This window comes from Coenobita brevimanus, chromosome 21 (assembly GCF_032717465.1).
Source record: "Coenobita brevimanus isolate Jiangsu-jjx chromosome 21, ASM3271746v2, whole genome shotgun sequence".
Lineage (NCBI taxonomy): Eukaryota > Metazoa > Arthropoda > Malacostraca > Decapoda > Coenobitidae > Coenobita > Coenobita brevimanus.
The window spans coordinates 19,232,640-19,259,779 of record NC_136974.1 but is presented as its reverse complement, the minus strand read 5'-3'; the positions used below and the strand labels follow the sequence as shown (position 1 = coordinate 19,259,779).

Genomic DNA, 27,140 nt, shown 5'->3' with positions numbered 1-27,140 from the left:
GCTCGGTTCCACCCCTCTCATCCATCTTTCACTAAATTCTTCCACTCGATTTTCATCTAGTTGATCATATAGGCCTATTTTCATTCAGTTTGTCGTTTACTGTGCCACTCTGCTTTTCTCTGCTCCCTCTCTCTTTCTCTCTCTCTCTCTCTCTGAATCACAACAGAATTGAATCACATTTGAACTGATTCAATTGACAAATAATAATACTTTTACTATGATCCTCTACTTCTGCATCTGTTATTCTTTCATAATATAGTATAACAGCATTATACACATTTATGATTGGATCAAATTTAACTACCTCTACATAAACTGTTTTTACTTCCAAACGGTTCCTTGATTTAGTCTTGTGATGTCAAAGATGAAAGCCTATCATCTATACTGATTAATGAACGTATTATATTATTATACACTTCGACCTATTATCTTACCATATTTCAGCACTAGGCCATTGGACAGACTAATATGGCTTCTGAATTCAGTTACTATTAATTCCATCTATCATTTGTTCTATACCCATTACTAACTTATTTTCGGGATTCCCCAGTAATTTACCAACATCGTCGTCATCTAATTTTTACCCCCCACTTGACAAAGTCAGAGGATTGTGTTGTAATCACCGGGATCAACTGGTGTTCGTCCGTAGATGTGGGCGGCAGGGTGGCTGGGCAGCAGGGCTGAAGGGCAACTGGCTGGGCGTAGAGATTATTTTCGTTTCCGGGCCAGAACTCAGAAAGTATTCACTACAGAGTCATGAAATTTCACATAGTTATCTGTCTTACAGTGAACTGGTGCCTTTTGATGGGTAGAATGTTGTCTTATTTATTTTTTCATTTTTTTAAATAAAGAAAAAGTAAAAAAAAAATCGTTTCCGAGCTAGGACTCAGAAGCTAATACAGGTACAGGCTTCAAACTCTCCACGAATATGTGTTAATATGCCTCCTGGTACCTTTTGGTAGTTAGAATGCCAAGAGTTTATATAATGTTATGAAATAGCAAAAATACATGAAACTGTTTACCTTAATGCAATTTTCTGTTAAAACTTAGCTACTATTACACCTAGGAAGCAGAAATTGTACGTGAAAAATGATTATAAGAATATCTAATTATGTACGAAGTTTCATGACTGTACCTGTTATGTAATCATAAATAATGGCTGCCTATATGAATAAAGCATGTCATAACTTTATCAGATCTGCTCATAGCTTCATTATTACCATGGATAAAGAACTAACATTTTTAAATTTTAATGTCCTTGCGTTATACAAGGTGGAGGGGGGTGAGGCCCGTTATGCACTTGGTCAGGTGTGCAGGGAGGTGGGGGATGTGCTTGGTCAGATGGAGGGTTGCAACAGCACAGCGTTGCCAATGTTTTACTAGCTGTAAATATAGTAATTGAGGAACTCCTCGATATGGCTACTAGATACAGTATTATACCTTAGGTGACTGCCTACATATCTATATCTAAATCTATCTGTCTATCTATCTATCTAGTTAGATAGATAGATAAATAGACAGATAGATAGACAGTTAGATCAGTAGATAGATAGATAGATACAGATATAGATATATAGACAGATAAACAGATGGATATAGATGTATATTAGAGAGAGAGAGACAGACAGACAGACAGATATATATATATATATATATATATATATATATATATATATATATATATATATATATATATATATGACGCCTATGAGCCTCTGTGGTACAGTGATAGAGTGTGCGTTTCGTACACGGGTGAGCCAGGGTTCGCGCCCCGCCAGGGTAATAAACTTTGGGAGTGTTCACCCGGCCACGTACTGCATTGGCGGACACACGGGGTGCTGTGGTTGAACCAGTGTCGCTTACTATAAAGTATGCTTGCACCCAGTCGGCTTGCGCGGGCCGATTACACTTGGTTCACAGACTACACACACGTTCAAAGCCACTCCAACACTACAATTACACTAACAAGCACTTCTCACCCTACATACAATCTCTACCAGACAGCTTAAGCCACTTGGTAGAGATACATTGGCTGTATCGTCCCGACTTCGGTCGGGATAGGCCGGTCCTGCAGTGGATACTCAAACGGCTGATGATGATGATGATGATATGACGCCTGACTCCATTTACTACGTTCTGTGGTAACCATAATTGTATCCACTTGGAGCCCTGGTGTTCTAGAGTGTTATGGCACTACAAGTGAATGTGGTTTACAAGCTCGAAGGGATCTTGAGGTTTCTTGTTAACGAAGTGCCACTCTGGGGAAAAATGATTGGTCACAATAGCCATGAATACCTAAATTATCTAGCCCTAGCCCCTGGTTCTATGTTCTAGGTGGAAAAATATAAAACTGGGCAACACACAGAGACACTTGAATCTCATTTCTGTATTAATTCAATAAGTCCATTTTTAAGCCGTTAGTCTGTCTACTGTACGAGTCCCTTCCGGCTGTTGGTCCATCCAGTTACTAAACATGCACGCGTATGTTTTTTCAATCATCTGTATTTGCAACCAATTATGGAAGAGAAATCTTTGTCTACTATACACGCCAGCTTCTCTCACATATTCATGTTATTTTCACGTATTTACCTACCCACACTATCCATCCTTACATCCCAGCATGATTTTTTTTTTTTTTTTTCCAGTTCGGCATCATACTTCTGTTCTCATCTCAGTCATTCATTTGTCCTCTCTCTGCCCTGTACCTATTCTTTCATTCATTTATCATAAATTGATCTAAATGCTTATAACTTCTATGACCCTTTGAAACCGATGACCTGTATTTCATTTTATATTTGCTATCTTTATACAATGTCACGTCGAGAGATTTTTCTAACTCTATTGATAAGACAAATTATTTGTTAAGCCCTTAAAGGGATTTTGCCGATAGTTCAACGTATCACGTGCTCGGTCGCCATAATGGCATATGAAGGACATTCTCTGACTTAGGAGTTAAAAATATCGATAGGTGAATCACCCAACAGTCCATTCATCCACCCATCCCATCAATCTCGCACTCCGCTCTTCAACTCTCCACTCATTTCTAAGGCTTCAGTCAACCTACTATCCACCTTCGTTACTTAAATAAAGAATCCATTCATTCACTTTCAGTCATCAATCATCCATCAACTCATTCACTATCATCCATCAATCAACGGTCCATCTATATAGTCTCAAGTCATCAATCAAGCTATCCATTAGAGAATTACCTAATTTTCAACCTTCCAACAATCCACTTTTTAACTACCTTACTCATTTATCCATTCCATTCCACTGATCCATCCTCACCTTCCCATGCACCGCTCCCCACAGCACCCAAACATTTTCCCAGGGCTACGACACGCATAAATCACTTAAAAATCCTGGTTCCTCCTTCACTTCCAGGTACGAGTTAAGACGATACTTCTTAACTCATACAGTCCATGACGCCTTTTATATGCCTATGTTGTGACCGTATTTATCTTTGGAGACACCTCGCGTAGTAAAACAACCTTCATTACCTCCTTCACTGACAGGAGTCTGTCCAGAGATAAATAAAATAAATCTGGGGAATGCTTGAGAAGCAAATCCATAAGAGACAAGAACGCTGCATGGAAGACAAATAAAGCTACGAAGAGACTAAACAAAAAAAAATAAAAAAAACTGCCGAAATGTGAAACAGGAACACACACACACAAACACACACACACACACACACACACACACACACACACACACACACACACACACACACACACACACACACACACAGAGAGAGAGAGAGAGAGAGAGAGAGAGAGAGAGAGAGAGACAGACAGACAGACAGACAGACAGAGACAGACAAACAGACAGACAGAGAAATTAAGGATAAAATAAATCAAATGGGCACTGAGAAATGCATCCATGGGAAAGACGGGGAAGAAATCCATAGCGGATAGTAACAAATATATTCATGGAAAAGACTGACTAATGAATCCGTTGAGATTGAGAAATCAGTATGGAAGACTGAGATATAAAACGATAAGGGCAGGTGAGAATAAATTCATAAGGGGTACGTAAAACCATGGCTGAGACTGGGAATGACATGACGAAGAATAATGAAGAAATCTAAGTGGAGACTTGTATATGTAACCATAGATGACGTCAATCTAGGAATGAGATGGCGAAAAAATTCACGGAGGACACAGAGGAATACGCCCCTGGTGATGCGAGAAACAGATATCAGACCACCCTAATGCCAGTTAAGAACATAATTATCGGCAGATGAGATTACGATTTTGCAAGGTTGGTCAGCATTTATGAGCATTTGGACGGCACGCAGGACGGCTGACCAGTATTCAATATGGTTTAGTATATATCAATATTCTCATAGAAAATTAACAAATGTTGGTGTAAATCATAATAACTGGTCATAATTACTGAAGTATTTATATACCTTTTTACCACGAGTTCAATGAGAAATTATTCTTACTGCAGCATTACGTCCTCTCCATGGCACTTTGTATAAATAGTACCATATTATACTGTCTCACTGTGATATTACTAACTGATGGAGGGAAAGCAGTTTTATGCTAAGTTGAACTGGACACCTATTCTACTCACCATCTTTCAATCCACCCCAACCGACTGGCCGTAGAGGGGCAAAATGAAGGTACAGTGTTACGTGCGGAATATTATTTAGCAATCAAATTAACCCTTTCTTAAGACGACAACGTTTACAGTATATTTTTGCTACCACTAGATGTAATAACAGCTTAGGAGAGGCTTGTCACATTATAGCTTAAACAGAGCTTCAATAACCCTTTCAGCGCTAGAACCCACCCCCTAGTCTAGTCAAATTATCTCATCATTATCATCATCATCCGAACCTCCTTTCCCACCCATGGGCAGGGTGAGGAGTAGCAATGCCCAGAGAGCCCAAATTTGCCCGTCCAATGGGCCACGCTTCCTTGCACTCATCATTCAAGCCCGCGGAATCCTGGCTCTATCGGATACGCCAAAAACATTCACCACGTTCTGCAGCTTCACATAAACGTATCCGACTGAGTCAATCCAGACGCTGCCACGTTAAAAAAGGGTGCCAAAATTCCTGATCATGCACTTCTCACAATATTCATGACATGTAGAGGTGTATGGTATGTAGGAGGACTGCTGGGCCTTGATAGCAGACTGTGAAGCCTATGCCCAGAGTCGGACACATAAAAAAAAAAAAAAAAAAAAAAACAGCTCGATCTCCTGTCAGTTCCCTTGTCTCACCGACTTCCAAACCTCTCTTCCTTACACATTCATCCACGATATCTCTCCGCCTCCTCCTTGGCCTGCCTCGCATCCTCCCTCCTTCGAATTGCTCAGATATGCCTTTTTCACCACTCTGTTGTTATCTATTCTCTCCACATGACCATACCATCTCAGAACACTCTCTTCGATTCTGGTGTCCACTGACTTCCTCACTCCGCATCTTTCACGAATCACATTATTTCGTATCTTAACCACCCTCTGTACTCCACATACATTCCTCAGCAGTCCCATCTCCACTGCTCTTACTCTTGACTTTCCATTTTCATGCCACACCATAGTCTCACATCCATATGTTAAAGTTGGCACTAACACTCCTTCATGTAAGCCTCGTGCAGCTACAGCATTCAAGCCTCTGTTTCTTATCAAGGCCTTGATTGCACCAGCTACTTTTCTTCCTTGTGTCACTTTACTTTCAACTTCTTTTGCACATTTTCCTCTCTTTTTTATCACTGTACCCAGGTATTTGAACTCTCTCACCAATTCCAGTCTCTCTCCATTCACTGTTACATTGCACTGGGAGTCACCTTCTCTCTCAGTAACCATCACTTTACTCTTTTCTACATTTACTCTCAAGGCACGACGCTTACAGACATCAGGAAAACTCTCCACTAGTCTACCAAGTTCTTGTCCGGTACTTGCAAGCAGTACTGCATCATTAGCATACAACAAATCTAAGATATTCCATCCATCGCCATTCATTACCAGCGCCATCCCTTTCTCCATTACTCGTGTTTTTACTTCACTCATCACCCCATCCATGTATTTATTGAACAACCATGGGGACACCACTCAACCTTGTCGCATGCCCACACCGATCGTGAACCATTCACTTAGATGCCCATTAACCCTAACACATGCTTCACTACCATCATAAAAACTCTTGACGGCACCTAGCAGCTTACTATCTACACCGTACATGCGCAGAACTTTCCACAGTCCTTCTCTGTCCACTTTGTCATATGCTTTTTCCAGATCCCTGAATGCCATAAACACCTTATGGTCCTTCTCACAAGCCTTCTCCACTATCTGTCTCACTGCAAATATTTGGTCCACACATTCTCTGCCACTCCCAAAGCCACCCTGTTCACCACTCACTAGGACTTCTGATATCTCTTACTTTCTCTATAATAATTCTTCCATATACCTTCCCTACCACACTCAATGAAATTACGCCACGATAATTCTTGCACTCACTTAGCTCACCATTATTGTTGTACAGCCTTCTTCCACTCTGCAGGCACAGTTTCACTCATCCATGCCTTCTTACAAATCTCCAACAAGTACTTCATTTCACTCTCTCCACTACACTAAAGCATCTCTGCATACACTTCATCAACCCCAGCTGCTTTCCTATTTTTCAGCCGGTTCACAGCACTCTTCACCTGTGCGGGTGTCACGTCTCCTGGTACTGCATTCCTTCTCTGCAACCCCCCCCCCCAAACCAATCATGTTTACGGCCGCTCTGCTCTGTCTATTCCCATTCATCAGGCTTTCAAAATATTCTTTCCATCTGGTCCTTACTTCATCTCCATGAGTTAAAAATCTACCACCTACGTCCTTCACACCATCACATTTCTTTCCACTTTCAGTTTTACATTTCCACACCTCTTTCCAGAATAACTTTCTATTTTCAGAGTAGTTCCCATTCATTTTTCTTCCTAGATCCTCAATTACCTCCTTCTTTTTCCTCTTCACTAGTTTCTTTACATGCTTCTTGCTCTCAACATATTCAGTTCTTATTTCAACTGAACCCCTGTCCCGTAACCACTTTAGCCACTTCTTCCCCTTTTCCTCCACCGCCCTCTTTACCTCCTCATCCCACCATGCCGTATCTTTCTTCTTTGTTGTTACTCTTGCCAAACCACACACTGCTTTAGCATTCCTAACTAAGCAATCCCTATATGCATTCCACAGGCTGTCCAGATCCATTTCATTCCAATTCAGTAATGCTAACTCCTCCTCTAATTTGGTCCTGTAATCATCTGCCATTTCTTTGATCCTCAGCTTATTAACTTTCAGTCTTTCTCCCTGACTGCTCCTCACTCTCCTGATCCACCTCACTCTAAGCTTGATTTTGCATACCACAATCATATGATCTGACAGACCACATCGTCCTCTCACGGCCCTCGTATTAGCAACCATTCCTATCATCGACCTCTCTACAAGCACATAATCAATCTAGCTTCTTTCAGTATGATCCTCGTTCCCTCTATACCATGTATATTTATGTGCATCTCTGCGTTTGAAATACGAGTTACAAATGCACAACCTCCTCTCCTGACACATATTCTTTAGTCTCTTCCTATTATCATTTTCTCCTGGTACTCCATAACAACCATTATGTCATCCTCAGGACCAGTGCCTACTCTTCCATTCATATCCTCCATTACAATTACTTTATACCTTCTGGGCATCTCTCCCACTACTTCACCAGCTCATCCCAAAACCTGTCTTTCTCTCACTCTCACTCCTGTCCTCACACGGTGCATATGCTACAATCTCTGCCAGTTTCACCTTTTCAAACTTGAACTTGACATACATACACCTCAAGCTGACACATCTATAGTCTCTCATTCCACTCTGCCACACCTCATTCATCAACAAAGAAATTCCTTCCTTGCATCTTCCTCTCCCACTCATTCCCGATCTTACACATTTCACACCCTCCCACTCCTCCACCTCGCACCCTTTCATCTTCATTTCACACAGTACCATCACGGCATATCTCGCACTCTTGAACACATTCACCACTTCCACCCTCTTGCTCTCCTCATTCACACCTCTCACATTCCACATGGCCATGCGAATCTGCCCATTTGGTTGGGGCCCTGGGCAGGTATTGGGCCCTCCAAGGCTCTCTGAAATGACTGCCATGATTAAGTGATTTTGGATAGGGGAATCTGGAGGACACTTAACCGTGCCAGAAACCCCAGTCATATGGTTACCACCCAGCATAGTAAATGGTTTCCTGGGTACAGAAAACCATTTGGCTTGTCACTCAGTGTAGAGATCATATGGCACCTCTACATTGAGTGAGTGGATGATGGGCACCCCCACCTACCTCATTATCTGCTACTTGTAAAAATAAAATATTAATTACACTCTCAAGCTGTGCTGATTAATTTCTGCATTGCCAAACCATTATAATCTTGCTACTGTCATACATTAATATTCGCCTCACTCAGTTCCTCGGGTACTGGAAAGGTCAGAAATTATTTCCACTCGCTATTATCCTCAGTATCCGGACGGCTTTTTCACCATTTTGATTCAAACACTGGACGATTCTGTTTTGCAAGAAAATGCTTATCGTATAATGCAGGTTTTTTCCTGCATCCACACACCAAATCACCATCACCTTTTTCTTCCTTTTTCTTAAACTTCTACATATCCTCTTCATTTACACATCCTCTCATCAACCACTCATTCTTTTTCATGCCATCCATGCACTGCATCATATTTCACCCATCAACACGTCCATCCACACATACAAGACCATCCACTCGTTCACCCTATTTCTGTCTACCTCTGTGTATTCCATCAGGTTGATACTTCAGCCACACATATTCTCCTCTGCTATTATTATCCTATAAAAGGTGCCAGAGGTAACCCACCCCTGAATCACATAATTTTTTTGTTTCTGTCCAGAATAGTGTTCAATCTGTTATTCGGTCTGCTAAAGTAATTTCATCCATACTAAATGCTCTCAACTCTCCAACTCGAATTCTTCCTGCTTCTTCTGGCACCTTGCCAAAAATCTTTCTAATAACTTTGTCTCATCATCCTTCCCTCCTCTTTTCTACTCTGATGACTCTGTAGCTATAACTTCTACTGATAAAGCAGATCTCTTCGCTCAGACTTTCTCCTCCAATTCCACCTTAGACAATTCCGGTGCTGATACTCCATCACTTCCCCCCTCTGACTTCCTCATGGCTGCCATTAAAATTTTTTCAGCTGATGTATTTTCTGCCATCACTGGCCTCAATACTAACAAGGCATATGGGCCTGATGGAGTCCCTCCTGTTGTCCTCAAGAACTGTGCTTCTGTGTTTACACCCTGCCTAGGCAAACTCTTTCGCCTCTGTCTTTCAAATAGTACCTTTCCTTCTTGCTGGAAGTTTGCTTTCATACAGCCAGTCCCAAAGAAGGGTAACAATTCCCAACCCTATCGTCCAATGGGGGAGGCGGTGGCTCAATCGGTAGAGAGGTGGCCTGCAGTCCTTACAGACCCAGGTTCGAATCCCGGCTGGGGCAGGGAACAGTTTGAGGATTTGAATTTCACTAAATCAGGCTTTACCGATCTACCAGAAAATCCGCCGACATGTCGTAAAAATACCCCCGCTAATACCAATACACCAGTCCTGTATGAGACAGCCCTAGCATGTATTCAGTATGGACGGTGGGTGTTAGCGCCGAAGTGGTGACATGTGGAGGTGTATGGTATGTAGGAGGACTGCTGGGCCTTGATAGCAGGTTGTGAAGCCTATGCCCAGAGTCGGACACATAAAAAAAAAAAAAAAAAAATTGCTTTAAAATCCTGTCTTAAAAGTTTTCGAGCCAATTCTTAACAGAAAACTTTTAAAGCATCTTTCCTATCACAACCTTCTTTCTGCTCGTCAATATGTGTTCCATCAGGGACGTTCCACTGGCGATCTTCTCACCTACCTCTCAGACTCCTGGTCATCCTCCTTTCGGGACTTTGGCAAAAGCTTTGCCATTGCACTTGACATCTCAAAGGCTTTCGATCGAGTCTGGAATAAATCTTTAATTTCCAAACTACCCTCTTACGGTTTCTATCCTTCTGTCTGTGCCTTCATCTATAACAGCGCTTCTTAACCTGGGGTGCTAGCACCCCAGGGGATGCTGATGTCAATTTTAGGCGGTGCTGGAAAATGCAACATATGCAGGCATACCCTGGTCTAACGATGTAATTACATAGGTAAAACACCATCGTTAGGGAGAGTATTGTATATCGGGATACTTTTAACATGTGAAGTAATTGGAAGCGTTTACCATCCTTGGGTTTCCCCCCCAGTCAAGTCCTAAACTCACCCAGATGAGCCCAAAAACAAGTTTAAACCCAATCTAAATGGATTAACAGCTGTAAAACAATGTATCCTAAGCCTAACACCTGTAAATAACTCTCTAAAACCAACAAAATAATAGTCTGAAAATCATCAGTCTGGAAAAATTCAAGTTTAGTAAACTGTACCCCAAAATGACAATGTTCACCCCACCTACGGCCAAAACATATTAATCTTAATCTAAAAACTGTTTATAAATCAACCTAAACACACAATTTTAATCTAAAATATCAAAATCAGTAAAAAAAAAAAATCAAGCCCATCATTAAACCGGGGTTTGGCCATCGTTAGGCAGAGTATGGTGGTATTTCTACCCCCATCGTTAAGCTGGGGTATCGCATCTAGAGGTATCGTATATCGAGGTATTACTGTATTGCTTTTGCTTAGTATTGTCATCACTGATATTTGATTTTTGGAGAATGTATAAAATAAATTGTCAAGGAGTACTTCACTTTACTTTATCCTTGTAGTAGTTGTGTAGTAAGAGTAGCAGTGTAGCAACTGTAGTCCCAGGAACCAGATGTAAGGGGGTGCTGGACTGTGCGGCCTTAATGCAGGGGGTGTTGAGGTCGGAAAAAGTTAAGAAATGCTGATCTATAACTTCCTCTCTGGTCATTCTATACCTGCTGTTGTAGATGGCCATCGTTCTTCTAATTCTATCAACAGTAGTGTTCCTCAGGGCTCTGTCCTATCGCCAACTCTCTTCCTTTTATTTATCAATGATCTTCCAAGCTGTACAGTCGCCAAACATTCCACCTGGGCCACCTAGCCACAAGAGGTAGGTAACGGGTGCTGGCAACAGTGTATCTGTTTGTTTGTGTGTACCTGCTCGACGAAAGTTCAGATAATCAACTCTCTTCGTCCGTAGTGAACCTCCGTCAGAGTTCATCCCATAGATGGCTGAGTACAGAGCTGGGTGGGGAGAAAAATGTCTCAGGAGTAAGGCAGCTCTCCCATCGGCTCAGCCAGTTGCATGAAACTGGTCGCATGGAAAATTGTTACATGCCACAGGTCGCACTGACCAAGGCCATATAACTAGTCGCACGGAAAATTGTTATGTGCCACATGTCGCACTGACCAATGCCAAATAAATATGACTTTATTAAATTTATAATAAGGTAATATATATAATATTATGATATAAATAAATACTATTTTATATAATAATCTCAGGGGTGGATACATCACGTCGGTTGACTCATGACTAGCTGACTCGAGGCAGTATTCTGCCTCAATGAACAAGTTTCAGCTTCCGACATTTACAGTTCCTGTATCCCCTTCTTAGTTTAAATTAATATCATCCCAATGAGTAATCCTGTAAAGATTAATGACCTAACTTATCTAATCATGTCTCAGATCAACAATGGTATTTCAATAAGGTTTAATCGAGATCAGCCCAAGACTAGTGAAATGCAAAACGAACAGACACCGGTATCTATTTTTCTACTGTAAGGGTCGGTCTCACGACGGATCATCTCCCCAGAATTCAGTAGACAATTTTTAGCCATGGGTTTATCACGTAATAATGAAAAAGAACACGTTTTATTAATATGTAATATATGTAAAGATGCGCTCTTTTCGATTATTTTACTTGTTGTTTTCAGTACTCAAATTATCTAATACTTTCAAGAAGTTCCTTTTAAATTCTGTTGGCTAAAAATTGTTGACTGAATATTGGGATGAACTCAGAGGTTCATTCACTGAGCTCTACAATATGGAGAAGCTTTCTCATGGGTAACAGCATAATTTATGTAGCCGCCATCAGGACGACGCTGGTGTAGCAGCAGCCATGTTACACTATGCCTAATGCCTGCATTTTTATACTGAGTTGCTCTGTGAGTTTCTGAAAGCAGCCGATGATTCCGGAAAATATAGTGCCATGGTCCACTGTGCAGCTTATGGATACATTAATGGGCACAGGAATTCATCAAAGGGAGATGGCGTTACATTTCACAAGCAAGAAATCTATCTTGTTGCTAATTCTATAACATTACTGCCCCCTCGGGTGGGGCGGGAAGATTTTTCCCCAGTATCCCTGTTTTATACTCACTGACTAAATGTACCCAATATAATTCGTTGAACTAGGCGGAAAAATAATCATAATCCATTTTTGTTTTTGTATTCTAAGCAACGAGTGTATCTTTACTAATAACCACCGCTAAGTGGAAATAAAGTATTTGAATTTGAATCTGAGTGCTGGTGTTCCAATATGGTGGCCAAACTCACACACTCGCAGTGGAGATAGCCTCTCCATGCTATAGAGCACAGTTGGTTCACTAATGAACAAGAGAGTTGATGATCTGAACTTTCGTCGAGCATGCACACACGAACAAACACATTCACTGTTCCCAACACCCATTACCCATCTCTCACGGCTAGGTGACCCAGGTGGAAAGTTTGGCGACTGTACATTTAACCCTATCCACTTGTACACTGATGATTCCACCCTTCACTTTTCCACTTGGTTTCCACAACGTCCATCTCAGCAGTTACTTCAGCAAACAAGGGATGAGGCTATGACAACCTAATGTCTGAATTGGCTCCTATCTCTGACTGGGGCAAAAATAATCTTGTCTTTAAAGCATCAAAGACTCAGTTTTTACACCTATCAACCCGCCAAAATCTTCCACAGGAGTACTCACTAATGTTTAATAACATCCAGCTCAGTCCTGCATCTTCCTTGAACATGCTTGGGGTTTCATTTACTAGGGACTTATCTTGAAAGATGATTTTACATCTCTTGTAAAATCTGCTTCCAAGAGATTAGGTGTGCTAAGCCGACTCCGTGAGGCTCCCCACATACAGCTCTTCTCAATAGAGTGGAGTCAAAGGCTTTTTGTCTCATTAACTCTCCTCCTCTTGCTGGCTCCCTTCAACCTCTGTCTCTTCGCTGCACTGTTGCCTTCTAATCTCTTTTCTATCACAACCTCAATGGTCACTGCTCCTCTGAAATGTATGCTTGCATCCCTCCACCTCTACGACGGGTGTTAGCACCCGTCTAGCAATAAACTCTCATCCCTTTTTTGTCCAACTCTCTAATGCAAGAGTTAACCGTTACTCCCAGTCCTTCATTTATGCAACTGGTCAACTCTGGAACTGTCTCCCTCTGTCTGTATTTCTTACACTTCTATGATCTGCAGTCTTCCAAACGAAATGTGTCCAGGCATCTCGAAATGAAAGGATCTTGAATTTGGCTTTTTGTATTTTTTTTTCTTGGAAGGAACTGTTTTGCGGGCTCAGCCTTTGGTTCCTTCTTCCTCACATTAAAAAAAAAAAAAAACGTTTCTCACGAAGCGGAATCTTAGGTTATGTCAGTTTCTTCCGTCCGTACGTCCATTAGTCCGTATGTCCGTTCCACGCTGTATCACAGAAACTATTTCTTGGAATTTTCTCATATACTGTATGATCGTAAAGCCATATAGGAAGTTGTTGCCCTTCTTTTCGAAAAAAAAATCCAAGGTGGACGACTTATTACCAATTTTCTATTTCTGAAATTTTAAATCCGTGATATATCCTTTATTTTAACAGATAGTTTTACAGGTTGTAACGAAGTTTATAAGTACACTCTGGGATTTATTTCTTCTTATTTTCACCTACTTCTGCAAAATCTTTTTTCGTCAGTCTCTCACCAGCAGCGTTTTTTTTTTTTTTTTATCTAGTCCTAGTCCTTATCTTCATCATCTACACCCACTAACTCTTTATCAACTATTCTATCCTCTCCTCATTAACTCTCTCTCTCTCTCTCTCTCTCTTCCTTCGCGCAACACTCCAGTCCCTTTACTCTACCCTTCGGCCATTCCATCAGGCCCCATTATTTATCAATCCATCAACCTCTATCCACTAATTCCTACCGCCAGTCCACTCTTTCACGCTTCTGTTACTCTTTCATAGCATCTATCTCTTACTCTACTTAATCCTCTGGTTAGTCCTATAGGCAAGTGCACCTCTCGTCCTTTCCATTCAATTCAATGTCTTATTTTCTTTATGCACTTCTATTTTTAACTTATTTATCTTGTAATTTTATTTTATCATCCATTTTTTACACCATCTCTTTCTTTTATGTCCTCTTCTTCCTTCCATCAATTTTGTTCCATCATTTCGTCCAGTCTACGGTCTTCTATCTCCACCACCTATTTTCTTAATCCACTCCTACACACTGATCTTTCTACTTCCACTAGCTAACTTCTTAATCCACTCCTACACACTGAGCATACCACTTCCACCACCTATTTTCTTAATCCACTCCTACACACTGATCATTCCACTTCCACCATCTATCTTCTTAATCCTCTCCTACACACTGATCATTCCACTTCCACCACCTGTCTTCTTAATCCACTCCTAAACACTGATAATTCTACTTGGCACTCCCACTTCACCCGTCAGTCCTCCCCCTTCATCTCCTGGTGACTCCACTGTCCGTTCACTCCCACCATCGGTTCCACACTCCACACATCAAACTCCGATATTCTTTATTCTTGCAAACAGTCCACCCAGAGGTATGATCCATATTCTCTCTCCCCCTTCCGCCTCCAACTTTTTCGTTTGGCTACTCCATTTTCCATCTACCCATCTCTCGTCGCCACAGTCCACCCACAAAACTGCCATACATCTAACATCTTCTCAAACTTCTACCCAAGACCCATCTCTATCTCCTCTCCCTCTTCATCTATTTCTTCCTCTCATTAATTCACTCACATCCATAGTTCTATCGACTCCAGGTCCACCCATCAAACTCCTACATACCTCCATCTAACCCGAGTTTCCATCAGAGACATTACCCATCCTCTGCCATCAACTTTTTTTCTCTGAGTGGGCATACTACACTCTCTTCTCACCTCATTCCTCGTCTCCAAAACCCATCTTTCAAATTTTCATATGGTTACCTCCCATTCTCCCAGATTTCCACCTACAGACATCATCCACCTTCCACGCTGATTTCTCCATCCGCTCCTTCAGTCAGATATTCCATTCTCCACCCATCCCATCCCTCGGTTTCTTGATCCATCCATGAAAATTCCATATAAATTCCCCTCTTCCCCTCTCCCAAACTTTCAACAGCGACATCATCAGTTTCCCCTAATACACTATCTACTCCTTCCTCTGGCTATTTCATTCTCCAGCCACCTCTGCCTCTACATTACATTTCACATACTAAACATCCAAACACCTCGCTCTCACAAACAGTTCACTCGGAGACATCATCCACTTCTCTCCTCACTTCCTCCTCTTCCATCCATTTTCTCCAGCAGCTTCACTCTCCACACTTCAGCCAACCCATTTCGTAAAACCCTAGTATACCTTCACTCCGAAAAAAAAAAAAAAAAAAACTCATTCCATCTACCATTACCTCGGGCTCCTAAACTCATCAGTACTCAACGCACCCTTCAAACTCTCATATACCTCACTCTCCCCCAGACTTCCACCCAGATACATCTTAAGGCAGGGCAAACTTCGGAACCCATTAAATAAACCATAATTCTTCTCCCTCTTTCATAACTCCCCTCGGGACCCTAGATTTCATTTTCTCTGGAACTTGAAACGGGCTGACGTATTGGCCTTCCACCACAGAATCATCTCTATATTTTCATCGCATCAATTTTTATGCTATTATCCCTTTCGCAATGGTGCCGTCTTTTGCATTTCGTCCTTGCTGCTACCAAATATTATTGAAATTAGGAAAGCTCCAAGGAAGAGAAAAGGTTAGTAGCTGAGCCACTCTAGGTCGAAATGTAAACCTGAGCTCGTAAACCTGGAGTTACCGAGAAAAATGAGAATGAAGTTCTAGGGATGAAGAAATTAACCTGGATGCGACCGGCTCCTCCACAAGAACCAACCACTAATGAATCACACTAGAAAACTAATACTTTATTCTAAAATTGTTGCTAAGATGTAAGGATGGAAGGGGTACAGAAATATGAGATGAAAATGCACAAAAACAGGAGGGCATCTGGGATAGGAGAAGATTCAGAATTCTAGACCCATTACTACATTTCCACAGCAATAAACGTTTTGTGATTACAGTGTGATTTGTAGTAATGGCCACAGAACTCTGGATATCCTCCCATCCCATGTTCATTAATTTGTTTCTGTAGTTTTCCATCCCTACACCTAAGCAATCATTTTTTTTTCCTAGCTTAAATTCGTTTTCTTGAAACTAGGTATCAAATACACAGTAGCTGTACCTGTACTATAAAGCGAATTATATCTGCACAATAATCGTAAACTGCTAAACGAGGAATGAGGCAACACGAATCCGTGAAGATTTACATACTTTTTGAAGAGGTCTGACTGCCTGAGAATGTTTTTAGCTGTTACTGACGTAATGTTGCTCGAATGCTACTCAAAATACGAAAAGCAAAAAAAAAATCCGACTGTTAATCCGTGGGCTGCAGCCGGGGAGTTGTGAAAGCGGCTCCGTGGTGCAGCCATATGGCCGGTTTACTGACCAGTGCAAACTAGAGGGGCACTCACTGGAACACATCTCTCCGACAAGGGCAAATTAATTTCCAAACTACTCTCCATAATGGGCTGGGTGTTCTCATCACTGAGTAGGGTTTCACAGAAAGTGTTTTCAGGATCCAGAATCTGTTATACGATCCGGATCGGTCCCTAAAAGTTCATAGATTGTTCCCTGGGACATGGGCTAAGTACCGCCAAATTTGGTCCAAATCATTGAGTAATTCTGCTAACAAACAAACCAACAAACAAACAAACAGGGATGAACACATACTCTCTTTGTCGAGAGAATGACTTCAAATGTGTATGATTGTCTTGGCACTGGTATTCCTCACCTACCCAAGAACTATTTTTGCTAAAATCACTGTAGTTACAGAGACAATGTGGTCAGAAATATCCCGTCTGACGGGAAACTAGAAACCATCCAAGCCTCAGTGAACTGCCAGTTAGTTCAATAAGCCATAACTTGAGTGTGATGTACCACTTTCAATATTTTATTTCATTATCCCTTTCTTTTTTTAGGAACTATCGTCATTCCCTTCGATTTTATCATAAAAGAGAAAAAAAGCTTTCTGGCACAAATCTGAGTTCTTCTTGGGTGTTAGCTCCAAGTTAAATGGATCAGGAATTGTATGAATTTCGTTCACAGTAGCTACCGTTACTTTTTTCCTTGGTTCAACTTAAGGGATGGCACTGAGAGATGATACTAAGTATAATATCCCATCAAAACTGCGTGATGCTACTCGTAGGAGAATCTTTGTACTGCAATGTAAAAAATCCCACGCAAATGAGGAGGATCGCATGTGGCCAGCATTCATATGGGTTAAGTCGCATGCCATTGGTTAAGAAGCTTATTGGTGTGTAACACACTCGTGTACGCCTTTTCATTTTGGAGTTATGACTGATGATGAAAGAAAAAAAAAGCAAAGAAAGAACGAAAAATAAAATTATTATTTCACCAACCTGATTTCACGATGCCTTTGAAGTTAAGAGGGGCTTTGTAAGTAGCTTTGCACTTAAATGGCAGGTCTTTTAGTCGGCATGCTTTAGGCTGTGCTTCCCAAATGTTTGATTTCGCATCTCCTCATACCTTGTGTAAATAATGACATTATAATCTGCAACAGTCCTACATAGGAATCACAACCACAAATACTGATAAGCATCCACTTTCTTTCATCGACTTCAAACACAGTAGGTTCCACTTTCCTTAGCTTACAGCTCACCTCAACATCCAGCTATTCACCTTTATCCACACAGTCATCCACTGTCAAAACAACCCCTTATCTACTTGCTGATCCGCTTAGATGAAAACGTACTTGGAGCCCTCCCATGACCCCATTAAAATGGCGCCTGCCCAAGGAGTCTCCTATTGCCTGTGTTCCATGGAGTTTCTAAGAGACTTCATGGTGAATGAGGAGGATGAGTATACGTGTTGTTTGATGTGTGAGTTAGCAAGCAGGCATGGTTTAGAAATTTGGAAAAAGTGGGAATATTGACGTGTCAGGAGACAATCTAAAATGCTGGGAGAATTAGACTGGAATGATGAGTGCTAAGGCAGCGCATGTACAGGAAGTGGAACCAGAGGTGTTAGGCAAGGTAAGTAACTTAGAAATTAGACTACTGTGGTTAAGGTTGGGGCAAGGCTAGATAACAATGATCGCTTCCAGCCAGTCAAGGAAGGGTGCAAGGCTAAGGTACAGTAAGTACCACTGATTGGACTGTGGCTATTAGGAATAAGTTTCAAGTTCTGGAGATGAAGTGTTGGAAGAGTCTAGCCTCTCACTTGACTGTGATTCATCAGATGGAGTTCTGAACAAAGGTTCTAGGAGGAAGCGCTTTTGCATTCCTGGGTATAGGATAGAAGACGTGACTGAGAGAGTTGATTATTTAGTCGGCAAAACCTCAGAGGACATAGTCTTTTTTACTGTGGTTGAGACTAACTCTGCAGCGTCAGGCAGCTCGGAGCAGATTCTTAGGAAGTATAGGGACCATATTCGGACGCTCAAGGATTACCAAGAATTGTATGTTGGCTTTGTAATTCTCAGTAGAATTATAGGATTCAATAGCAGGCTAGATGGTCTAGCAAAAAAAATGACTGACTTGAATTTTTCATCGCCTTTCCTTCCCTACGTTCATCCCAACCTACTTACCTTAGTTCCTTCTGTAAGTCCTCACTTACCGTCCTACCTGTCTGCCTGCTTATCTCCTTACCCCTCTACCTACCTACCTACCTAACTGCATCCTTCCCTCCCTACCTACCTACCTTCTTCCTATATCCACCACCTAATGCGGTCACGACACAGACAAGTATTTTTTTTATTTATTTTTGTGCGTGTGTGTGATTTGCCAATTTCCAGAGGACTGTAAAAAAGTGATTAAGGCAAAAATATTCCATTTCGATTGCCCTTTCCAGTGATATCATAATATATTCCAGTAAATAGTAAAATTTGCTCTATGGCCTTCACTAATTTTTTAGTCACTGTGACACTGAGGTTAACCTGGTTGTGTCGACCACTAAAAAGAAGGAATATCGACAGACTCAGAGAATTCGTGTGGCACCTCAACCATCAAAAGTGGTCCGTAACCGAGACGTGAAGATCTAGAACAGATGAACGAACGGACAGACAAATATTTGATTCTGGCTAGGAACATGGAAGCAAAGAAACTGGATAATCCGTGTGGTCACCTTGTTCATCGAAGGAACTGCAAGCAATTTAGGAAAAATATATACACCTAACAAAACTTTACCCTCACCAACTCATGAATCCCTACAAAACAGTGATGTTTCCATCACGAACAAGAATGAACAACATCCTTATAAACTGTTATGCATTAAAAATCCAAAACACACGATTCACAGAAGTAATCGCAAACTGAAAAATAAAAGAAAACAAGCAAGCACTTCCTACATTCATCTCACAAGCACAGTATATCAACAAAAGCACACACACACACACACACACACACACACACACACACACAATCCTAAGTTAGTCAGAGATTCAGCAGATATTAACAAATATATAGTAATCACTGGTATAGAAGAGGAAGAAGTAAAAAACAAGATCTCAAGAGACAAAATGGAGATGGCAAATGTAATGGGCATATTGAAAGAGAATCAGAGGAAATCTGTAGTAAAGACATAGAGGAACACAAAAAGTTAGGGAAATACGAGAAAAGCAAGTCAAGACCCCTAAAGGTAACCTTCCAGAGTGTAAACACCGTGGAGGAGATACTAAGAAATGCAAAGAATCTTATGGAAAAAGAGGAGTTCAAAAATGTATGGATAAAAAGATGCCTAACACAAGAGGAACTGGAATAACTGAAAGAGAAGAGGGAGGAAGCAAAAACAAAAAATGAGGGAAGATCAGAGGAGAAGAAGAAAACATTTTTTTACAAAGTAATTGGATTGCAGGTACGAAACTGGTACATAAACAGGAGGGAATAAAAAGGAGGAAGGTAGTAGAACCAAATCATGATAAGTATATAAACAAGATGATTAAGTTGATGCACTCAAATGTGGATGGAATGGTATCTAAATTATTAGAAATGAATGATTATGTCAGAGAAAATGAACCACATATAATATGCCTAACTGAAACAAAATTAACACCATGGATATCGAATAACATCCTAAACTTAGGGGAATATAATATATGGAGAAGAGATGGGAACTTAAAAAAAAGGAGGAGGAATTATAATATTAACTAAGAAAAATCTAAAAGTCAAAGAAACAGAATTAGATATACCATCACAAGTAGAACTGATTGCAGTAGAGATAAATACATCTGAAGGGAAAGTAATAGTAGCTAATTTGTTACATGCCACCCAGATCAAACACATGGGAAAGAGACGAATATGAGGACCTGGCGGAAAGTACCATTCAGAGTTCAAGAGCATTACTACATAAAAGGGACGAGAAATCGAAAAGAATTATACTAACTGAAGATTTTAATACAAATATAAATTGGAATACTCTAGATATAATAAGCCAAGAAAGCTGTTGGGACCAAAAGCTCCTGGATCTTGTGCAAGAGTTTTTCCTAAAGCAACATGTAAGGGAAAGCACCAGGAAAAAAGGACTCGATGTGCCCCAATGCTAGATCTCATATTTACTAGGCAAGAAAACGATGTTGACAATATATCACCCTCCATTCGGCAAAAGCGACCATGCAGTACTAAATTGCAATTTCAGGATTGCATATGACATAGATAACAGCAATGAAATTTACAAAAAAGAGCTTAAACTATAAAACGGGAAAGTATCATGACCTAAAGAAGTACCGTACTTCTTAGAAACTGCTTGGGAAAAGGAGCTTATAGGACAAGATTTAAATGCTATATATGAAAAATTCTGTGAACTTTATGAAATAGGAGTCCAGAAGTACATCCCACAGCACAAAGAAGCAGAAAAGAAAAGAAAGAAATAGTTCAATACAGAATGTAAAAAATCAAAAGAAAAAAGAGATTTGTTGTGGAATAGATACAGAAGACACAATAGTGAAAGGGCATATATTAATTACAAACAGGCAAGAAACGATTTTACAAGAATAAGGAGGGAAGCCCAAAAACAGTTTGAGGAGGATATCATAAATAAAAGTAGTGATCAACCAAACCTATTTTACAGCTACATCAGAAGCAAAACCATAGTAAAAGATAAAATACAATTCATTAAGGACGATGGAATCACCTATACAAAAGAGAAGGATATTTGTGAAGCACTAAACAAGAATTTCCAATCAGTTTTTACAGAGGAAAAACATTTTGAGAGGGATTATGTGGAACATGCATGCCCACACATACTACCAGATATACAAACATCAGAAAAAGAAATACAGCAGGAGCTAAGTAAATTAGACAAAAGAAAAGCAAATGGTCCTGATGAAATTTCATGTTGGATGCTACATGAATGTGCAAAGGAGTTAAGTAAACCATTATTTTTAATTTTCAAGAAATCCTTGAGTCAAGGTAAACTACCTGATATTTGGAAGAAAGCAAACATTGTTCCCTTATTCAAGAAAGGGAATAGACAAAATCCACTTAACTACAGACCGGTATCACTAACCAGTGTTGTAAGCTAGGTATTAGAAAAGCTTATAAGAAAAGCTTGAGTAAATCACCTAGAAAAACACAGTATGATAACAGAAAGACAGTTTGGTTTCAGAAAAGGAAAATCATGTGTTACTAATCTGTTGAGCTACTATGACAGAGTAACAGACACATTACAGGAATGAGAAGGATGGGTGGACAGTATCTATTTAGATTTCAAGAAAGCATTTGACACAATACCACACCAAAGACTTTTATGGAAATTGTACCATCAAGGAGGAATTCGAGGCAAACTGTATTGTTGGATGCAAGATTCTCTCATGAAAATAAAAATGAGAACAGCACTAAGGGGAAATTACTCATCATGGAAAGAAGTGACTAGTGGAGTACCACAGGGCTCAGTGCTGGCACCAATCATGTTTTTAGTGTATTTAAATGATATAGACAGTAACACTGGAAATGAAAGCTATCTAAATATGTTTGCAGATGATGCAAAAATACAAAGGAGAATTACTAACACAGACTCTTGTAAAGAGCTACCAGAAGAATTAAGTAAACTTCATGAATGGAGTAATACATGGGAAATGGAATTCAATGTGGACAAATGTCATGTAATCAAGTTTGGTAAAAGTGGAAAAAGACCTCACTGTGATTATATAAAAGGAAATAAAACCATACACATATCAGAGAGAAGGACCTAGGTATGATTGTCAATAACAGACTATCTCCGGCTGACCACATCAGTGAGAAGGTACAGAACATGTATACACTGCTTGCCAATATGAGAATAGTGTTTACATACATAAATGAAGACATGTTAAGAAAGATAATAACATCATTCATCAGACCAACCCTGGAGTATGCATCAGTAGTCTGGAGTCCTCATCTCAAAAAACTCATAGACAAGATTGAAAAAGTTTACAGGGCCGCTACAAGATAGGTACCAAGCTTAAGGGATCTAAGCTACGAAGAAAGACTAAATAAACTGAATCTACCAACATTACAGGAGAGAAGGAAAAGAGGTGACATGATTATGCTATATAAATGCATATCAGGGAAGGAGAAAATAGACATAAATGATTACTTAACGTATGGGGAAGCATCAGCAAGAGGACACTGCAAAAAACTGCGTAAAAAGAGACGTGATAAAGACGTAAGGAAATTTAGTTTCCCAAATAGAGCAATTGATCAGTGGAATGCACTACCGAACGAAATAGTGTGTGCCCAAACAATTCACAAATTTAAGGATATGTACGATAAATATGGTTTAAGACACGGGACAGTACGAGCTTGACTTATTCCTGTAAAGATACAATTAGGTAAGAATAGTTAGGTAAGAACACACACACACACACACACACACACACACACAAAATCCAAAGAAGTTGGACCAGGTCAGATTTCAAAAGTCTGACTAAAACATATCAGTACGATGGCAATACATGCCTTTACTGAAATGTTCAACTTTTCTTGGAATTACAACAATAATAAACGATATCAGAAGGAAAGCAACCATTATTCCCATAATTAAAGCAATAAATCTTCGCCATAAACTAAACCAACAAATGTGGATAAGTTTCACTAAACAAGGTCTTTCAAATTATAAATTTATCACTTACAAGAAGAAACCAAAACCCTTCTAATCAAGAATCATATGAAAGATGCACACTTCGCTGTGTCAGCTCACCTTTGTAACTCCGCTGCAAAACCCATTCCACCAGTAAACAAAATACGATGAATCACCCAACAATACCTAGAAGCTTCGCAGCAACATCCATACTTCCCTGCCCAATGCTACGCTTCACACACACATACTTAACAGAGTGAACACATCCATCAAAAACCTTCAACCAAGGACTCGTAGCATCCTTCATGGACCACCACCAGATATACACCCCACAGAAACTACCCTACCCAAAGAGACAGAATTTATGAAGTCAAACAGCGATGCTACCATACCAACGCAAAATACAACTCACAGTCTGTTCTGGTGCCAATATTGTTTCCCATGACTAGTTGTAGTTTCACACTGTTGTTGCATATTATATATAAAGTTGTTTATTCATAATTAACAATGTGCAACGAAGTGTGAATGATAAACAAACAAACACCATTTCACTGTAAAGTGTGGCTTGGGATAGAATGCACAATCAGACATCTTTTAATCAAACACCAGAGTAAAGGGAAGGCAATAGAGAAATATAAATTGTATATATGTTTAAGTCTTGGGGGAAATATTTCCCTTGTTGGCATACTTTAATGTAATCAATACTATTTTATTGAGGTGTATAATGTACCTGGTACAGTTATGATGCTTCTATTCATGTATAAATCCCAGTTGTCTGTGGAGGTTTAGCACCTCTGATTTTGCTGATCCAGCGCCACACCCAGAGGGGATGCCGGCCAGCTAGAACAGAATACACGTATCATTAGAACGAGAGGGACATATAACTCTGAGCTCTCTCTGTGTCGCAGTTGTATCTTTCTGTGGCCAATAAACAGAGATTTAATCTGCTCAGTTTCAGTTCACCTGCACACACTACCTTCTAAATTCTTCAACAGGATTCTACACCGATTTCCCACCATCTCCAGTGAGTGAGAAGACGTTTTGGTGGAGTGCGTCAGCCGGAAGTGACTTCGACCAGGCGCAACGTTAACCTTGCTTGGAACTGTGAGGTCACGACTCAGCTGATATATATAAATTGGTGATCAGCTGTGGGGTTCCATGCTGATATATTAGTGACCAGTTGAGGAATCCATACAGCCGAAACATATTTTTGGTTGCAGTGGCGGGATTCCTGCCTGCTGTTACATATTTTTGGTGCCAATGGTGGAACGACAGTGCTAGGATACGACAAGGTGCTAAAGGGATTGTAGTGAAAACCCTTGCAACCACTCGTGATCTTGCAGGTGAACAGAAAATCTTACTCTCCTATTGCAAAGGGACTAATTGCGGAGTAAGTAGAGCAGATAGCAGAGTAATCTCGTTCTCTCCACCTCTGCCTGGCGAGATATCTCAACCTTCAAGCACGAACTGGCAATTTTCTCGCCAATGCGGTGAAGGGTGGGATCATCTAGACGCATCTAGCAACTCTGGACGTGGAGGCAGGGTGAACGTGTGGCACGGTGCAGCACCTTCCAGTTGCCCAAGGACAACCGTCGGGGACAGAATCGTCGTGTGGTTGGAGGAGAAACCTTGCAGGGCGTGTGGATTTGCAGTACGAATCTACCGGGAACTTCAGCATCATATGCCACAGTGAACCCTCAAACACTTTTTAAGCAGCACATGTTAGTTAGATAATGTGTGTAAAAAAATAAAGGTTTCTCAGTTTCCCCTCAATACATACATTTTTGTACGTCTTGTCTGTCCCATTTTCTCTTGCTAAGAGCCATAACTAATCTATTTGTGTCAGTTTAAATTTTCCTGTGCCTGGGAAGGGAATAAATTCTGACAGGGTTAGATGGATACAGTGAAGAAGTGAGGAAGAAAATTAAGGGGAGATTCAGACAAACCAACCACGACGGAAGAAGAGTCTAGTGAATTAGACTCAGAATTATGTGAGTGGATTGAGACTTTGGTTACAAGTATTCAAACTTTACAGTGAAGGACATCTTGGGGCTGAAGATAGTCAGGACACTTCTGAGGAACTGGATAGCGGGGACTTAAGCACTTTACATTTGCATTCTGGTCGTTCTTATTCAACAGTTCCTGAAAGTTCAATTAGGTCCAAAACGGCCACTAGTCTTGCTAATAAGGGTACTCCTCACGAAGAGACTGTGGATGTTGAACAGGCTACTACAGCACCCTTGGCCTCTCAACCAGATACTCAAGGTCCAATAATCTCTTATATTAATGCAACCACTCACATACTCATTTACACCTCAGGCATGTTCAGTTCACCATTAACCCTTGGACAGCAAGGACAAGACCATTTATTTGCTAATGTTCCTTATGCTAATCCATGGAACATGAATACTAACAGTACTGGCATGCAAACCCAGGATCTTTCTGCTAATACATGGGGCATGAATACTAACAGTACTGGCATGCAAACCCAGGATCTTTCTGCTAATACATGGAGCATGAATACTAACAGTACTGGCGTGCAAACCCAGGATTTTTGTACTAATCTATGGGGCATGAATACTAACAGTATTGGCATGCAAACTCAGGTGAATTTTCCTTCTGCATGGCATGAACCTAACATGGCGACCACTAATTTGACTACTGCTAGCATTCCTTCAACTTTACCTCCTGTAGCGCCAGTTAGACAGTCCCAAGGACAGTTTGTTCAGGCACCTTCGAACCCAGATTGTATAAAGGTGCTACCTACAGCCTAACCGAGTTTACAGTTTACTGGGAAAGATGACTACAACTTCCAAACCGGGCCTACTGCTCATGAATATGAAAAGTTTAAGGAAGCCCTCATTAACACTTTTGCAGGTGACTGCTACATGTTGGATGCTTGGGTGTGGTTCATAGATAGAGCACAGCAGCATCCTAACTGTACTGAAAGTCAGGCTTTGGCAAAGGCAGGCATATGTTATGCAGAAGCTAGCAAAAGCCTTGCAAACTTCGGGCTGGAAAGATACAGCTACTAGTTCTCCACAGCAAAAGACCAAGGCTGTAAAGCCAAAAGTGCAAAGATGGTGTGTCATCCATGGGCGATGTCCTTATTCGTCGGACTATTGCCCAATTGTTCTTGCCAATCGGGAAAAACTAGGTAACCAAGCTAGTTCGGGGGAAGTTCAGGGCCACATGCAGAAGTAAACAAAATCGTACAGTCCACCGATGCCTGTGTGGCAGCTATTAAAAAGGTGGATTTGCTCTCGATACTGGAGCATGTTTAAATATTATTTCTAGTAAAATGCTAGAGAGGCTGAAGTATGAAATGCCTCAAGCTAATTGGACATTGTCAGCACCTGACGTGATTTTGACAGATGTGACAGGGAGTAAAATGAAGATCATAAGCCAGGTACCGTTGACACTGAGGGCAGATAAACGATCTCCTGTGTTACGTGCTACATTTTATGTGGTTGAGGATTTCCCTCTGCCAGCTGATGGGTTATTGGGCTTTGAATCCATGGAGGAGTATAACGTGATTATACACCCTCAGCGATATTCTATTTCCTTTAATGGAAAGGAGTTTGCAGGCCTTAGTCCCTCAGCAACACAAGCTGGAACTGGCATCCAATCAGGAGCCGTTCAACCAGTTGTAACCCCAACAAGTGAAGCGTCAAGGGAGTCCCCGGATGTACACGAAACAGACGGTA

The 27,140-nt window shown here is 40.7% G+C and overlaps 1 protein-coding gene across 1 annotated transcript in view; it reads right to left on the bottom strand.

Annotated features, from left to right (window-relative positions):
- LOC145392114 (putative neural-cadherin 2) overlaps window positions 1-27,140 on the bottom strand; it is a 613,300-nt gene that overhangs the window by 370,547 nt on the left and 215,613 nt on the right. The window contains exon 6 of the mRNA XM_080266567.1: window positions 7,544-7,554. Within this exon, the coding sequence (XP_080122693.1) occupies window positions 7,544-7,554 (11 nt within the window). The remainder of the gene's footprint in view (window positions 1-7,543; window positions 7,555-27,140) is intronic.